Source organism: Ascidiella aspersa, chromosome 5 (assembly GCF_963924565.1).
Source record: "Ascidiella aspersa chromosome 5, kaAscAspe10.2, whole genome shotgun sequence".
NCBI classification, from domain to species: Eukaryota; Metazoa; Chordata; class Ascidiacea; order Phlebobranchia; family Ascidiidae; genus Ascidiella; species Ascidiella aspersa.
Genome location: NC_139451.1, coordinates 31577791 through 31596301, shown reverse-complemented (window position 1 = coordinate 31596301; position 18511 = coordinate 31577791). Strand labels below are relative to the sequence as shown.

Genomic DNA, 18511 nt, shown 5'->3' with positions numbered 1-18511 from the left:
GGACCGGTGACAACCGATCTAACATTTACAAAACAAATCTGCACACAAAAGTTGTTGCACTGCGAAATGGCATGCTAAATGATGTTTAATTGTCTTAAATAATGTCTTTAGAAATTACTTAGCTTAATGTTGAAAACACAGCAAGTTGAGCGTACCTTAGTTACCACAGCAAACAAACTGATATCAACAGATGCGCATCTAACCCTAACAAGTTAAAATAGTTAAATTTAAAATGCCAGAAAACAGCGTGCAACTTAGCATAAGCTAACGGAAACCAAGTTTTTGTGCCTGGTGCGTTTTAGCTCACGAGAAGCCTGCAAGGTGTAATTTACGTTGTCATAATACAAGTTGCTTCACATTGGTTTTGATTATCGCAATTTTACAACAACACCGAAAAATCGTGGTTTGGTGGAAAGTAAACGTTGTATTGTTACCAATATACATGATTATATATATATACAAGAAATTATACACCATTATTTACCGGCAATACTTGTATTTGCTTAGTTTAAGGTTTTTATAAATTAATAAAATAAATATTAAAAGAAGCTCTTTTTCAAATTGCTGTATGGCACTATCTTGCTAGAGCAGCATCATGTTTTTTTAGGTAGTTCTGGATTTGTATAGAAGTCATCGAAACAAACTAATTACGTACTGCGATAAAACTTGCGTGTGCGATTACGCGAACATAGCCTAAAAAGTAAAAATGGAAAACATTTATTTTGCCTTATGTTGGTTGCAGCGGATAGCAGTAACAACGACAGACAGTGTCACCACTTCTTGCAGAACAACTAATTTGATCGAATAATAGTTTTAGCTTACAACTAGCATTATTCAACGCTATTTGTAACTTAAGCTGCAAAACAGTAGTGCTTTATTGAATTTATTGGTTGATATTTAAGCAAGGTAAATGCAGCCAGTATACTTTTTTAGGGATCGTTTCGGTTATTTTTTAAATAAAACAAAGAATTAACATTACAATTTTGTAAAAAAAAACTTTTCCTGTGTATGCACGGATCTGTAATGTAGCTTGATAATAAATTGCAAAGCCAAAAATGGTCGATCAGTATGAAAACGTTTATATCTATCAAGAGCAATCATTTGACATAATAAACGCCCACTGTCCCATAGCGTTGTACGCTTTTCAAAGCAACTGTGCTCCTTGTCGACAAGTGACATAGCCTGTATTTTGAAGATCGCATTGTTTCGAAACAACAGGAATAGTTACGTAACAATAAAAATGGGGAATTTTTTTTATGTAAACAAAAAACAGGTAAACAAAATATAAAGTTGTGAATCCAGGGTTTTGTGGAAAAAACCTAAGCTACTCACGTACCACCTGAAAAACCTTCGCGTACCTCTAGTGGTACGCGTACCACAGGTTGGGAACCCCTGGTTTAGTGGGTAGGCCTATACATGAGTCCAGGGACCGAGGAGCCGATATGGAAAGGCGGCGTTTGTCGAGCGTCCAGCACCCCAATGTCAAGCGCAAACCCCGATGTAACAAGTCGAACAAAGTGAAGGAAGAATGCAACGGTTTGAAAAGAGTTGAAGTGTTTTTTGGTAAAACTTTATTGTATAAATGTCATCGATGAGTAACAAAATATAAACGTCTAAAAGAAGAAAAATGTAAATATTTACAGAAGATTGCATTTTTGCAAAACAAATGATATAAAAAAATGCAAAAAAAAAAAATCCACCACTGGGTGGGGCTCGCAACTTGCATCAAAAAATAACAACTTGAAATAAAAACAAAAACAAGCTTGCTTCTGAACTTTAGCATAAATAACTTATTTCATCAACTCATTTCATCAAAAAAGAAAAATAACAGAATAAAGTTGTACACATTATAGGCCAGGGGTGGGCAAATGTATTCAATGGAGGAGCCATTTGCAGAAAATACAAGCACCAAAGAGCCTCAAAATTATTTCAATACCATAACGGTAAATAATGCAAGGCCAGCCGCAATAATAACAGAATTGTAATATAACAAAACGGTAATAATCAACACAATAATAATAACGGTAATAGCAAAATAACACGCACAATATTCATTAATATCAGTCTTTTGTTAACTAACTCTTCGGACTCTGTGTCTCGTGTTACGTCATAAACGAAATCTGGCCTAAATAAAGAAAAGAAAAAGAGAGAAACGTTTATAAACGCTACTCTTGGTAACTTTTACAATTTTTTTGAAATTTTACGATTCAACTAGAAGAGCCACAAAAAGGATGCCGGAGAGCCGCAGTTTGCCCACCCCTGTTATAGGCTATAAAATTTTACAGGTTAAGTAAAAAAAATCAGTTTGGTACAACATTTGAAATAAAACTTTGTTTAAAACGAGATAATAGACAATATAGGTTTATACGTCCACAAAAGATATTATTGGTTGCTAATTGCTATTCATGTTTTTCACATCATTGGATGATTGGAAAAATAGGAAAGCCTTAATGTTGGCAACAGCTTGGTTTTGTGAAGCAAATGGGCACTGGACAGTGGACGCTAAAGAACTTGGTGGAATTGGGCAAACGCAATATTAGGCTCTGCGTCATTTAAACTGCAACAATGCAACCAAGGTTGGCAAAATCATCAGTGTGGAAACAAACGGTCCACTTGTTTTCTTGCGGGTCGTAAACTTCCACCGATTTATTGTCTTCTCTGTGACAAGATGTACAACAACGATATAAACAATTTGTCAAACTTTAGCAAATGTTATTATTAGAAACAATCGGTTACATTCTTAACCGACGAATATTGTTTAGCCAAGTATTAATGCCAAAAAACATTGGTTAAATATATCTAGAAAACATAAACGCCAAGAAAAATGAGTTTCACATCGGGAAAATAGAATTGAAGTAAGCTCCAATCTGAGCCCAAATACAATTAAGAAGCCATTTAATTATTATTCTAACCTTACTTGTGCTTTTCACGACAACAATGGTAAAAGTGAATTCTTAAAGCAGTTTTTTGTTTGTTTTAATTGCAATTATATCTGTGTCTCGGGCGAATAGCAACAAAGCCATCATTTTGTTCGCTTTTAAGAAAATATATATAAAATGGTGGAAACGCAATAATAAATCACAAATAAAAACAACAATAAAAAAGTATTTATGGCAGGAACATTTGTTTAAATATATATAGAAAACGTAAAATAGGAAGAAACATATGTCCAATCGCGATTGCGACCAAATACAAATAAGAAACCTTTTAATTATTACCAACGTTATCCCCGTATTTTAATATTAATATTAGCAACTAGTAAATTGTCGGAGCTTTAGATTTTTTTTGTTTTTTTAATTGCAATTATATCTGCTTCTCAGGCGAATAGCAACTTTACTCGCTAAATATAAAGCCATCGTTTTGTTATCTTACTAAGAAAATATATAAAACGATGGAAAAGCAACAATAAAACCCACTACAGTTGTACCGATTTCATTAATAATTGTAGTTTTTATTTATGGTGGTTAGATTATTTTTACTTCGGAATCCTCACCCGCAAATAACATGGAGCTTTCCTTGCAACACACAAGTTGCATGGTAGAACCGTTTAACGTTGGTTGGTCGAACTTGAGTCCACGAGTTGCTTCTGGGGTCGTATCGTTCTACTGTGCTTAGCCTCACACCTGGTTAAAAAGCACAATTGGTAAAGTATGAACAAACTTGTTCTTTTATTTCAACACTTGTTTTGGTCGGTTTCTTTTCAAAAAGCAATCGGGGACACGATGTAAAGCAAAAAATGAAAATAAAAAACCCTCTCTGTTTGTCAGAATTTTGTCATGTTTGCTTTTGTCTCTTGTTATGTTGGTAAGTACAAATTAACTATGAAAAAATAGATTTGAACGTTTATGTTTCATTTAAGCCCGAGTTAAAACTGAGCAAGGCAGAAGATGAACATATTAAGCTTTTGTTTGTGATGTTAGTGGGCCCTGTTGAGTCTTACATGATTGAGTAGAATCCTGCCTTTTTTCGGGAAACTTGTTTTTTGGGGGCAGCATAACTAAAAGTTTTAAAACGGGACAAAAAAAACTCGTTAACAACTGAACATTTAGCTTTTTTGTTAATTTAATAAAAAAAAATCCTTGAAAAAAAAATAAAACTGGCATACAATTTGGTGCTGGTCTAGAATCCTACATTTATTTTACAATAACAAAAGCTGTTAAATTTAAATTTCAAGGAAGGCATAAATATGTAAGATTATATATAATAATAATACCTGAACCCAAACGCTGATTGTCACCCTAACCCAAATATTGCTACTGCACGGCTCGAAATGTTTAGATGCCTATAAACGTGTTACCGACAGGAAGAAATTTAAAATGACGCTTTTCAAATCCCCCATATGACAAAAAACGTTTAAAAAAAAAATCATCTCACTGAAGTAACGTGATAAAGAGATGTTTTCACAAATTTATGGAAATAAAATTGTTTTATTTTTCAGCTAACGGTGACGTCATAGGCAAAATGTGTTATAGATATGATATTAAATTGTATTTTAAAAAGTTGACCTAATGTGTCGTGATATCTGCTTTATACACTGAACAGCGTTGTTACTTAGGTGGCACTTGTTGCGGAATATTAAGTCCCTCATTACCTCTTGTGCGTTTTGTTAATTGGGAAACGTTCAGGATTACCGAGAGGGGGTAAGCATACGCCATAACCCAGTGGCCCACGCATAACTTCGTTAATACTTAGTGTGTCGTTATTAAGTGGGGCCACAATTTTAAAAGCTCCAGGGCCTTTTCATATTCATATTGGGACACTTTTTGATGTAGTTTATGAAGAATTTGCGTAAGTTTAGACTAACAAAATGATTTCAGCAACATTCGCTTTATACTAATACTAAAGGTTAACGTCGTGTCGTCTTCTCTATTTCGGGTAAACTGGAATTTTAACAAAAACTTTCTTTTTGTCTGTTTTACAAATTTTCCTTATGAATTTAAAATTCAAATCAATGAAAGCAGTTAGTTCTGCGTTTGTTTATGGACTAAGAAAATATTTATAAACCTATGCAAAGTTTAATCAAGAATGTAAAAAATACATTTACCTTTGTAACCGCAAGTTGCGTAAATGTTTCCTTGAAACGCAGCAACTGATACACCTTGTCTAGCTTCATTCATGTTTGAAATTGCTGACCACCGATTATCCGAGAACTTCTCACATGAGTTGAGGTATGATGAGTCGCTCCATCCACCAATAACATAAAGTGAACCTGGAAAAACAACAAACAAAAACTCAACACAAAAGTTTAATATTAATAAAGGTTTACTGTTATCTACAATTTTTGAAAGATATTTTACTGCAAAAAATGCTCAATGCCACTTAATAAGTATTAAACAGCTTAAGATAGATTGAGTAGCCAGGACGGGCACAAAGTGAAGCCCGTATACCACTTAAGTCATATTATAGGTTTACACAAAAATAAAATTAGGGATGGTTGAAAATGACGTTGACAAAGGTTTTAAATCATCCTAGGAATCCAATAGCCTTATTTTACACTGACAGATGTCACGTAAATAAACTACCCTAGTAATCTATATCAGATAACAATCCTTCTTTAACTGGGGTCCGTTGGCAGTTTAAGGGAAAACATTGCGTTGTGACGTCATAACAAGCGCAGTTTGCTTTAAATTATTAAAAAGTCATTAAACGGTTAAGCCGAGGAGCTGACCAAATATTCCAACCTCATAATCATAATATCGAGAGTATTAATCTGTTAAACCCGAGTTTACAAAAACATAATTCAGCTCCTATACGTGACCGCAACAAACACATACTTTTAATGTTTACGTTACAATGCTTCAACGATAGAAAGTTGGCAACACTCGCAAACAGCTGATAGCGATGCGAGGTAAAGTCAACTTTCATCCTTACCTTCAAATTCGACCATTGCGTGGTCACTTCTCGGTTGCATCAAGTCAAGGCCCTTGCTCCAGGAATTGTTGTCGGGGTCGTAGATGATACAAGTTGCTAGAAACCTGTGGTTTTTATCACGACCACCGGTGACGTAGATCAAACCTGGTATCAAAGCAAAATATTTATATTAAACGGAGCTTTAAACAGAAAAATATGCGCAACAACAACAAAAACAAGCTCATATATTATACTCGGGCAATTGTTCATATTTCGTCATATTCCGATCGAAATGTTGACGTTTTTGAACAGAATACATTTTTTAATACGCGAAAATGAGTACCAAAAACTACACATTTGCCAAAATGGCGGACGTTATAGAATAGTGTTCATTCATAAGATATCGAGTTGTAATTATTAGTTCAATTAAAACGGGAGAACCTAAAATTTCCACATTAACAGCAGTCTCCTCAGTTTATAATAAAACATGGTCAATTTATGAAACTGACATATTTACAAAAAATTAATATGCAACAAAATCACAGGGTAGGAATGTTAGATGCGGAAATGCGTTTCTAAGATAAGTACTCGACCCGGCCGAGTAATGCACTGTGCCGAGTATTCGAGTTTGGAACTTTGTGAAACCACTTAGCACGGTGACCGACATATTTTTGTTTGCCCCTGCGCAGAGCTTATGTTCGTATTTTATTTGAGGAATTTTGTTCGTGCAAGTAAATTAAATATGATTCCCAACAATTAATGCATGCCCAGTAAATAAATGAACCCAAATACTTTGATTTGTGGGAGGGTGACATTGCTGGTTATCAATAAAAATATGAAGTTAATAATTACAAGCAATCACAGTTTTTCTGCTCTTTAAAATATATTTTAGTGTAATATTCAGGTTTGTTTTGAGAAGCATAACTTTGGTATTTGGGCATAAACTGACAAACGAACAGCACGAACACACTAACTACTGTATTTGCAATTAACGCACGATTCATGTGTTTGAAACAACAAACATCTATTTTTCTTTGCTATTGGGTAATAGAACCTCAATATAATGGTATTGTCAATGTCACAATTGTAGGCTTACTCAATTAAAATCAGATTCTCTATTTAGGCCCATTGTGCAAAGCCAATAAGTTCTTGCAGAACAGCAGATAATGTTGCGCCGATTTTTGTGTGGATAGTATCAGTAAGAAGGTAATTAAAATACAAGTTAGCCAAACTATCCAAGGTCAAAAGGACAGGGTAGGGCACCTTTTCGCATTCAGTAGGGCGCCGTAAGTTTTAATGAGTTTTCAAAGGGCGCCGCCCATAAAAAAAACGATTGGCAACCGTTTAAAAACAGTTGTAGGATTCTAAATCAGCGCCTTTGTATACTTTGCATTACACCTAAATTTATGCAATATAAAGTCTAGAAACCAGAAGTTTTTTTTTACTACCTGGTTTAAGTAAAACCTTGATCTATACCCCAACTGCATTCGATATTTTGTAGCTACCAAAGATTTTCTGCAAACTTATTTTTTGCTAAAATCATTTAAAAATGTTTAAATAGGCACGAGCAGCATGTTCGAGGTTCTAAGTTGAACTTCGAACCCACGGTTTACTTGCAATGCTTGAATCCTCACGACGACGTGAAGTTAGAATTTCGAAAAGGTTTCCGGTAAATTTCTAGAAATGCCAATTAAATCTTGGGGAAACAATGTTCATATTAAGCTCGTTTACGCAACAGGTTGTACAAATAAAATGTCTGCGGCGAAGCGATTTTTATAATTTTTGAAACTTGCTGTGTGCATTTTAATACGGACGTATTGCGGAGACAGCCAAGATTCGACTAAATAGTGAAACCAGTCTATAACGTTTCCGTCAATTTTCAATGCCAAAGCGAACGTGAGTTTGTTCAACATAGGTTCACTTACTCTTTTAAATAAATAATTTGTTTCTCACCATTTAAAACAGCACAAGCGGCATTCCATCGACCTACTGGCATATCGGCCAAAACTGTCCAAGTTCGATCGGTGAGGTCAAACATTTGGCAACTTGTCATGTTTTCACCATCTCCTCCAAAGATGAAAACCTTGTTCATAAACTTCACAGCGGTCGCGCCATAAACTGGAAAGATCGGTTGCTGGAAATTAAAATAAAACATTTGTCGCATTAAAATATGTTTAAATATTCTTAACGAACCAATCAATGGATAATCAGCAATCTAATATCGGACAAAAGTACATTGGTTTATAGTTGGTCCGCTTGCTAGTAGAGTTCTGAAACATACGCTGCCACGAAAAGTTAAGATACCTTCTAATTTTTATGGGTTGCAAGAAAATAAAACAACCAGGACAGAGCAGGTTTACTATTTAAATGTATTTTACTTACTTTCTTGCAACAATACAATATTAGAAAAGGCTAAATATGTAGACAAACACTGCCTAGAAATGTTTTCAGCCTGAATTATCATCAGGGTTGTGTTTTTCAGTAATACGCTGTTTAAAATACGTTGTGATGTCCGTATGTTGCATATGAAAAACACCAACATGTTTTAGAATACGTAAATGGAAACGCAATTTATTGGATATGAACATTTTAATTTAATATGCGTTTTGTACAAACTAATTTTTTGCTAAAAGGCATACAAAGAAATGTCAGAGTTTGGAATTTTCTATTGAAAACTTATATATATATAGACCCAGAATAAATTATTCATGGTTTCCGCTTTATTTAAAATAGTTGATCATGTGCAGGGTTATTTCTTAAAACGAAAAACTAGATTGAGCTTAGATCTTGTTCCCTCTGAGTCAATATAATATTAGAACAATTTGATTGAAGACAAACACTAAATTTGAACTGTTTTTAGCCAGAATATACGTTGTAATGTCCGTATGTTGCATGTGAAAAACTCAGTAACAACAAGTTTTGGAATACGTAAAGTTATTGGATATTAACACATTTAATAAAACATTTTTTTTGACATTTTTTAATAAATCTTTTTTGGACAATATTAAATGTTGCTAAAACTCATACAAAGAAATGTATAGCCACAGCATAAATTATTAATGGTTTCCTCTTTAATTAAAATAGTTCATTATGTGCAAAGTTATTTTTTGAAGGGCAAGCAAGCTCAGATTAGAACAAGATAAGCTTAGATCTTGTTCCCTCGGAGTCTGCGTAGCTCAGTTGGTAGAGCAACAGCCGCGAAACGGTCGAGGTCGTGAGTTCGAATTTTACTGCGAGCTTGTTTTTAAGCTGTCAATGCCTTGCTTAAATGCAATCCTTATTGGTAAACTAATGATAAGAAGCCGTAATTAGTGCGGATTCTAAATTGGATGATGCTAGGTACAAATTAACATGTATATCGTATATTATAGTTTCAAGTAGTAATTATCCATTTCACTATTTAACTTGGTACTATTACTGCGAAATATGTATCAATATAAAATCATTATTTACCGGCAATTCTTCTTTTTGCTTAGTTGTGACATCAATCAGCAAACATTGTTTCTCTGAACTGCTACCTCCAACCACCAAAAGCTTCGTTGATTCTGTTTGAAATATCATCATTGATTAAAAATTAAACACATATAAATAAACATAGCACGATTTTATTTAAAGAAAACTAATATTTTTACTGGACTAATTCTTCCCATGGAATAAAGTAATTTTTAACTGATATAAAATTCTTTAATTCTGACTTTTGCAATTGTAAAGTAGAAAAAGTATTAAAAATATAAAACTTTACAGTTAATCAAAACAACATAAAAAATTATTAAAAACATGAAAATTAATAAAAAAAGGCAGATTTAAATATTGGTAACTAAAACATATTGGCATGGTTTATGTGAGACTTTACAGTGTTAATACAAAAAATATGTACTAAAAAATAGTATTACTACTAATCAATATATATATACAGTAGACCAATTAACCTTGAGATTCAGGTTGGGGTTTTGGGAGAAATTTCCTCTTTGCATTCATCACAGCACGACAGCAAGCAACAACAAGAATCTAAATAACAAATAACAGGCATCTTGATATCTACATTAAATTCCCTTGTACCCGACTCTGGGTAAGGACCTTGAAACAAAGGTCTGGGCATACAACACGAGGTACAATACCTTGTGACCTTGAGCTTGGGGTTGGTGACCTTGAAGTTTGGGTTTTGGGAGATATTTCCTCATTGCATTCATCACAGCACGACAGCAAGCAAAATTCTCACTAACAAGAATCTAAATAACAAATAACAGTCATCTTACATCTACATTAATTCCCCTGCTTACTGAATCTGGGTAATTACCTTTTTTTTAAAGTTGATTATATCTCTTAACATCAGCAAAGTGCTTTAGTTTATAACACGAAATGCATAAACTAAATATTACAGATGACTATTTGGCTTGCTAACAACTGTGTTACATTTCATTAAATATCAAGCTCATAGTACTCTAGCAAACACTTCGTTCCATTTAATTATGTATAAACATTTACAACACTTCTGTCATTTAAGGCTAACAAGCCTGGGTCAGTCTAGTAACTTCCACCAACCTCGTCAATAACAGTGGTCTGCAAGAATTCACAAGAAAGAGTTGAAAGGTCAAGTTGAGAGAAGAGGTTCACAAAATGTTCCCTACGACTGGAGAGTTTGAAGTGAACCCATTGAATAATTCCAGTGAAAACAGACTCTCCTTGTTTCTAAATGATTAGAAAAAACATCAACTGTGACATACAAGAAGAGTACAATATTAAATGCTTTGTGTGCTTTAAGTGGATTAAAAATGGGAATTGAGTGCAGGGTTATAATCTAGACAAGTATTAAGGATGTCTGATTAAAGCTGAACAGATACTCAAAATCCCAAATGTATTTCTAAGCACACCGAAAGCCATTACAGACTCACCAAATCTGTTAATCTATGATGCAAGCAGGGCAGGCTAGAAAAACAACAAGCCTGCAGTGAGGTTCGAACTCACGACCTCGGTCTAGCCGGGGTCGTCGCTCTACCAACTGATTCAGATTCAGATTCAATTTATTTTTGTGCATGTTTGCAAACATCGAAAAAAACAAAATAACATAAATAATAACACAAGGACAGCGAAAGGACCATTCGGTCATCGAGTCGAGCTGCCCCTCAAAAATAAATAAAGTTAGTGGCAATATTGAAAGTTACAATAATTGGAAACAAAAAGTGCGTAGATAAAAAGTATGTAGATTTTAACGGTTTTATATAAATTTTTTGAAATAAGAAATGGATACGAAAAAGCAATGTAAAACTAGCAAAAAACGATAAGGTCAGAAGGTACTATACAACGGTTACGTACTGCAGGATTTATTTTAAATCTGTGCCTTCGCACGTGTCTGTGCGACTTCGCCTACGGCTGGCAATTATTAGTAATAAAATTAGTGGTAAATAATAAGTAAAATGGTTGTTGACCAATTTGTAAACCTCGGGCAGCGTCTGCTCCGTTGTTTACATTTAGTTGTCATGGTGAGAAAGTAAACAAAATCAATAGAAGATGATAAAGCTGCATTTAATACGATTGCAATAGTTGCGATTTCACACTGTCTTGGAAGTGTTTGAAGGTGAGATTTTTTTGTTCGTGACGTAAGGTTGCCCATATTTTAGGTCCTATATATTTAAGCTGTTTTTGGCCCGAGATCCTACGTATTTTTTCAACATAGTAATTTTTTGCGTCTTCCAGTCTAGTGTTATGCCTATGTATCTCAGATATAGGTCTTAAAAAATTTTGAAACAAAGCTGGAAGTGAGTTATTTTTGTAATGGTGCATGAATTTAAGAATTTCCAGTTGTGTTATATCTTGTATTTGTAGTATTTTGTTTTCTTTGAAGATTGTTTTTGTATGGATATGACTGTAATTGCTGATTCCAGATATGACTCTCAATGCTCTGTTCTGGAGTATTTGTAAATGCTGAAGGTGTGATTGGCTAGCTCGTCCCCAGTTTATTATTCCATATTGCAGGTGGGAGTGAATAAAGGCGTAGTATAGCAATAATAATGTGTTTTTATTTATGTATCGTTTAATTTTGTAGAGTACTCCAATGGACTGTGAGACCCTGGATGATACTGCTGTAATGTGTTGTGACCAGTTGACTTTGTCATCCATGACAATTCCTAAATATTTAACTGAGTTGCTTCTGTGGAGTTCTACATTATTTATATGAAGTGAAAAATCTGCAATTTTTAGGTTTTTATTATGTGTTATTACATATTGAGTTTTTGTATAATTTAGTGATAGTTTATTTGTCCTCATCCAGTCATCTACTAAAAAAACTGAGCTTCACAGGCTCAGAAAGGAACGAGTCGAGAAACAGCCATACGCCAATGCTAAGCATCGGTATTTATCTAATACAATGGTGTTATCTGTGTCAGTCCCAAAACTGAAATGGAACTATATGTAAGTAATTTAATATTGAAATGAAAAACTTCAACCAAGAAAGGGTGATCGCATATATAAAGTATTGCTTTATATCTAAAAACAATATACAAGCAAATAAAACACCCTACAACAAAGTAAACATTTCTATATTATATAATGTTATAATATTTTGTATTTTATTCCAATTGATATTTTTAACTCCAGGGCACCTTCATAATTGATTATGTCACTAACACGAATAGAAGATGTTACAGTGATGCTATGAAAAACAATTTCCTTTTACAAACACATAAAGGTTTTAAAAAGTTGAACCAAAACTAGGGTAAGTTTTGGAAGAAAAATGTGATGTTTAAGTTACCTTGGTATTTTGATGATTTATTATTGCAGACATAGAGTCAAAATCCAGTTGTTTAAAATCATCTTGGTGCACAACAGCTTCAAAGTTGTCATGTATCACTTGTTTTGCTCTTTCCTCTATTTCGGTGAGATGGTATCGCTGGGCATGAGACAGGATTTCCAAGCAATTATCAACACCCACCATTTGCAAGATGTACTTGACACAGTTGGATGTAAGAACTATAAAAAACAAAAAGTGTGTTAGAAAATTTAATTAAATAACTGAAATTCCCAATATTGGTATGAAACTTAAAAACAGAGACTATTGTTAATAATTATACAGTTAAAATTGTTAAATAGGACATTACATGCTGGAATTAAAACTATTCTGCATATTTACTCACTTATAATTAGGTAAAGAAATAATAAATTAAAATAGATTAATATTAATACATTCAATCTGTGTGTAGTCAGCATCCTCATGCAATTCCAATGCATTCTCATTTGTAATCTGCACATCATTAGTGTAAATGCAATTCAAAAGTCTCTCCAGTTGTTCATCTGTCATTTTTATGTTGATCACTGCAGCAAATTGTTCTTTCATCTGAACAGTAACATGTGATAACATAATGTGATTTCATATTTTCTGGCCAACGTTATCATTTAGTACACGGGTGGCCTGCGACATCAATGTTCGTGGCCCATGGAGCATTATTGTTGTAATGCGTAGCGTTTCAGGGTTTAATGAAATAAATGTAAGTGATTACAAAAAGCAAGCATGTTTTAATTGTTTTGTTACGATTACATTTTTCGAGTTAGATTATTGAATAAACTGGTTTTCGATCACTCATCAAATTCGGATGCAGGGGTTTGGCAAGACAGCCATGCTACCTTTCGTTATGTTTTAGAACAGTTGTGTTAACCAGCTTTATATAAATTTATATAAGTGGTTTTCAACCTTAGTCCACTTTATGTAACTGTCCAGTGCCTTGCATAAGAAAAATCAAGTAGAAAGTTCACACGAAGCACAGAAAATATATGTTACGCACAATACAACGGCCATATTGCCAAAACATTTTGAATTCGCGCAAATGATGAATAAGTCTGAGCCACCTTGCACCACCCTGTTGCTATAGGTAAGATCTAAGAGATATATTTCTGGGTTCTTGATTATAAAACTTTACTTATGATAGCAAAAAATGTAATATTGAACAAGTCTGTTATTACTTAAATGTATTATATCAAAGGCCTGTTATACTAAATGTCCAATTATAGTGAAAGCATGCAATGGTATATGCACAGAATTTGAGCTGCCAATGTCTACAAAACAACAAAAAAATAGAAGCGTGAGAAAATTTTACAGTAATATTATTGAAGTTGGTAAAAAATATAGTTAGGGGGAAGGCATGGCTTGGTGTACACCCTTTAGATCAAGTGTACCATATTATACCGAACAAAACTAGTCAAAATGTTTTTTGTCTTATCTTCTTCTTTGAACTAAATAACGATAAAATATAATATCACCATTCTGAAGCTTTTTTCTAGTTTACTGTGTGATTATAGGTTAGCGCCCTGACTCTTTCAAAAAATCTCAGCTAATTTAATTTGGTTAATACATTTTTGTCCAAATCACTAAAGTCATTGTAATTTTGACGATAAAAGCTTTTTCAATGACCTTCTAATTAAAAGTTGTGCAAAACATGTGATTTTTTCACCCTATGCGTGCACAAATTTTCCTGTGTCATCTAAACTCGATTTCATTTGCAGAAAAGCACAAAAGCATAGCAGCAGGTTTCCTGAGCTTATGTGTATTATAACAGTGCCTTTTGACAAAATTTAGTGAAGTCAACTTTAAACACTTTTTGGCGACCAAACAAAATCCATATAATGCATGCCTGTAGTCAAGTGCAGTGCTCTTTAATCCGTGTGCACGGTGCACCCTAGGGTGCACAAAAATATGTATATGGCGCACCGATACAAAAAGGTATACAAAGGTGTATCACAAACTTTTAGTGTTATTTGCATAAAGTTTGAATGCTGTTTTATGACAGGCAATAGTACTCGCAAGCAGCCTGTCGCCATAATCGAACTCTCAATGACAGTGGGTAAAACTTCGGCAGCTCCGCTCGGTTTAATTAACATGATTGTATTAATATGCAAATGATGTTTCATATCGCTTTTTACCTTTTAAGGAAACAGGGTACATGAGTTCGTCACAACAAATTTAAGGGTTCACCAAACAAAAAAAGGTTAAAGAGCACTGGCTTTGTGTATGTGGCCCGCAAACTATATTTAAAAAATATTATGGCCCGTGATGCTTTCAATGTTGGACCACCCTGATTTAGTATATAAAATAAAAAAGATAATTTTTTTTATGTATTAATAGAAAAGTAAAAAATGGAAAAAACATAGCAGGTAGCACAAGAATAAATCTGATTTTGCTGGTTGAAGCAATTATAATTATGGTAACAAATAAGAATCAAATTGGTCCATCTTGAAAGTGCAAGAACTGAAAACATAGCTTTTACAACTAACTTCTTAAGGTAGGAATTAATAAACCCATAACAGACAATTATTTTCATACTTAAAAAAATGTGAATATTACTTGATTTATTAATTATAACTTACCGGAGTTGTAAAAAGTTTGCAAAAGAACTCTGACGTAAGGCCAAGCACAACTCTATGAACCGCGAAACATTTCGTTTCCGCCTTGAGGGTTGCATCACAAAACTGCTTTTCAAACTTGCGATCACTAAAAATAGAAATTCAAGAAGGCGATTTGAATAGGTTGCTGAAATGTTTACAATTACCAGAGGAGCTGTTTTTCATTATGTCTGGCAGCAACAGTTTATATAAAGAAATTCTTATTTAAGGCACAAGTGAGATGATTCTACATTGCTGCACTTTAGCCCCTTATGGCAGCCAAGACAGCCAATTGTTGACTTCTAGACAGAAAATGTTTTTAATACCTGGAATCGCTTTTCATAGAACATAAGCCGTTCTGTTTATTCTTACATTTGACTTAAATTGACTTATATATACACACCAGGGGCAACTTAAGAGATACAGCGATTAGTGGTTTATTTTACAACAGTTACAGTGATAAGTTATGCAGCATAGAAAACATAAACAAATAAAAAAAAATACTGAGCATTTGATCCAATATTTTCAGCTGAATTATATTATACTGCGATCAACAGGGTTGCTCAAAGTGGAATACTGGATCATAAAAACAAAGGTCGACATATTTGAACCCTAAACCTTTCTTTATTTCAGGCAAGAATGACAGAGCTGCTGTCGTAATGCATGTTTTTTGGTTTAATGTTTATTGCTCACCACATGTTTAAGTTAAAAAACATCTTGTCGTATAGAATAGTCTTTCTAGAAGGCACAATCGCTATCATGATTAATTCAATTACCGGTTAAGCAGTTCCAATATATCAGGTTTTTTTGTGAAATCTTCTTGAAATGTGGTCAAGACATCTGCTGTTGCCATGTCGCAGTGTGGAAAACTTAACAGGACAGCAGTACTTTAACTATGGGATCAACGTTGGCTGCACTACAAATTAAAATATTGTAATATTGGAAGAGGCTATTTACTCGGCAATCCATTCCTGCACCGAAGAAAGCAGTCAATCCATTTTCCATATATGGAAGAATGCAGTGTAAAATTTATGCAAAAGCTATGTAATAAGGCCCGTTTACACTACAGCTGAACTGAGCTGAGCAAAGCTTAATTTGCATATAAATTCTATGGCGAGCGTTTCACGCTTTGCTAAACTCAATCCCACTGCAGCAATGGAAAAAAAGTTATGTTTTGGAGCTATTTTTACGCTCAACACAGCTTATTGCAGCTGTAGTGAAAGCAATTTCACGCTTTGCTCAGCTCAGTGCAGCCTTTATTTCTTATACTACGCTTATCAATTTGAGTTACGGTGTCGGTTAGTGTTTGGGAGAGTTGAGTATTATTATATTTATTATTTAATAATATTCCTTAACCCACCCAAATGCTAACCAGCACCAAAACCCCAAATTGTTACCAATATAAAACCCTGGACGAAAAAATGTGGTGGGATTGTAGATCAGCGCTGAAAAATGACAATATGATTTATTGCCCAAGCCGCTTACTGTACTTTGAAAAGTATCCGGTTACCAAACTTCAAAATCTGCACTACTGTAAACCGCTTTAACAATAAATAGTGTTGTAATTTTGCAGATTCGGTTACAGTAGTGCCAATTTTGAAGTTAGTAAAGGGTGAGCTGGGCAAATAGCCTCTTCCTGCTTATTCATCACATATCAAAACGTTACAAGCACAACTTACAAGCTATTTAAAAACTCTGCAAACATGATATGACACAAACTGTTGGCTTTCTTGCTCGGCGAACAAAGGTGTGGTCATTTTTAAAGTTTAGTTCCTCTTTGCAGTTTCGTTCTCGGGAATACAATTGCGGCATAGAAAGTTTATAGAATAAAACTGACTGAACCGCATTTCTTTTACCGGTTTTGACAGAAAGTTGACGAAAAATTGCAAAAAATGGGTGATAAATGAAATTCTTTAAACTTTGGTGCATTTTTTGCATTTGTTGTTTATGTTGGCGGTAAATATGCATTAAACCGTGAAGGTTGTAACCAGCCATCCGTGACCAATAATAACAACAAGGAAATGTATTTTGCTTAAATTTCTATTTGATTGGAATTTTTAAGTATCATATTTTGTTGAAATATAAAATTACAAACCAAGTACAAATAGTTGTTGTATGACGAATTTAACATGTTCCTATGTAGGATGAACATATGTAATATTTCTATATTTATTTTAGCTGTTAATATTTTAAACCAGGGGTTCTTAAACTAGGGTCCATGGATCCCTTGGGTGTCCGTGAACTAGTTTTAGGGGGTCCATGAAGGCCTAATTGAAATATTGGTGTATATTTAAGAAGTTTCCATTTTTCAAATAAAACAGTTTAATTAATAATAAAACAGATTTGCACTGTATGTATTTAGACTCCATTTCACTTTAACATTTTTGGACCGAAATCAGCAGATTTATTAAGTTTATTTGTATTGTGACGTCAATTTATGACGTCATTTTTGAATTATTTTCCCTACCGTGGTCCACGCAAGGACAAAAAAAATTTTAGGGGTCCGCGGTGTAGCGAATCAGCGTCTGTATTTGTTATTTACAGTACTGTGTTTGTTGTGAGTGTGCTAAAGTCTGCTAAAGTCTTTCTGGCGTATTTCCTGTGCGCTGCATCCTGCTAGTTAACTGGCCAGTTTTAATCCTCAACGCATTCGCTTTTACTGCAACGTTAGTCGTGTCCTTTCTACTGCACAACAGTCAACAATGCACGCCTTACTGGCAACACGTGTTTTTACTGCGCTGTAAGCTCTTTCATTGAAAGCGAGCTATGCTAAATTATGTGAATGTACAATAAATCTATAAGCGACCTGACAGTATGCTCCTTAAATTACAATGACAGCTTGTTTTAGTTTCGATTTAGTGGAGTCAGATAGCACGGTGGTCATGTCTCACCTGTAGAAATATGCAGCGGTAAAAAAAGTTTAAGAACCCATGTTTTAAACGAACACAGAGCTTTTTAAATGTGCCGCGAAAATTTTAGTAATTTTGGAACATAGTCGAATTACAACCAGGTATGCAGGCGACATGTTAGGTTTTTAATGTAAACTATCTATTACCTCTGTTTAAAATAATTTAAGAAAATAGAGGATGTTAATAACAGGCATTGCAGAGATAACTGGTAAATCGCATTTTATTGTTTTCGTTTAGTCAGGGGTGGGCAAACTGCGGCTCGCCAGCATGTTTTTTGTGCCTCTTCTAGTCGAATCGTAATTTGCAAAAAAATTGTAAAGGCAGCTATAAAAGTACCGTTTATGAACGTTTCGTTCTTTTTATTTTCTTTATTTAGGCCAGCA

At 34.1% G+C, this 18511-nt stretch overlaps 2 protein-coding genes and 1 long non-coding RNA gene across 3 annotated transcripts in view; 1 reads left to right on the top strand and 2 right to left on the bottom strand.

Moving 5' to 3' along the window:
• LOC146146347 (kelch-like protein 23) overlaps positions 1–18511 on the bottom strand; it is a 63901-nt gene that overhangs the window by 20290 nt on the left and 25100 nt on the right. The window lies entirely within an intron of this gene.
• LOC146146350 (kelch-like protein 25) lies at positions 1964–10731 on the bottom strand. The gene is made up of 10 exons (XM_083390072.1): positions 10720–10731; positions 10393–10539; positions 9969–10079; positions 9780–9858; positions 9304–9395; positions 7804–7984; positions 5872–6015; positions 5045–5209; positions 3494–3623; positions 1964–2658 (listed from the first exon to the last, which is right to left on the bottom strand). The coding sequence occupies exons 1-10, from the start codon at positions 10729–10731 to the stop codon at positions 2553–2555; spliced, it is 1167 nt and encodes a 388-aa protein (XP_083246198.1). The 3' UTR covers positions 1964–2552.
• Positions 11243–12042, top strand: LOC146146349 (uncharacterized). Its single transcript, XR_014498730.1, has 3 exons — positions 11243–11425; positions 11693–11823; positions 11894–12042. It is a non-coding gene; the product is annotated as an uncharacterized LOC146146349 (long non-coding RNA).

Excerpts from the sequence above, each read along its gene's own strand:
- LOC146146350 (XM_083390072.1), bottom strand. Across the intron at positions 6,016-7,803 it reads CGCTTGTGCTGTTTTAAATG|GTTTGATCTACGTCACCGGT; the intron begins GTGAGAAACAAA and ends CTTTGATACCAG. Across the intron at positions 2,659-3,493 it reads AAGCTCCATGTTATTTGCGG|AGAAGACAATAAATCGGTGG; the intron begins GTGAGGATTCCG and ends ATCTTGTCACAG.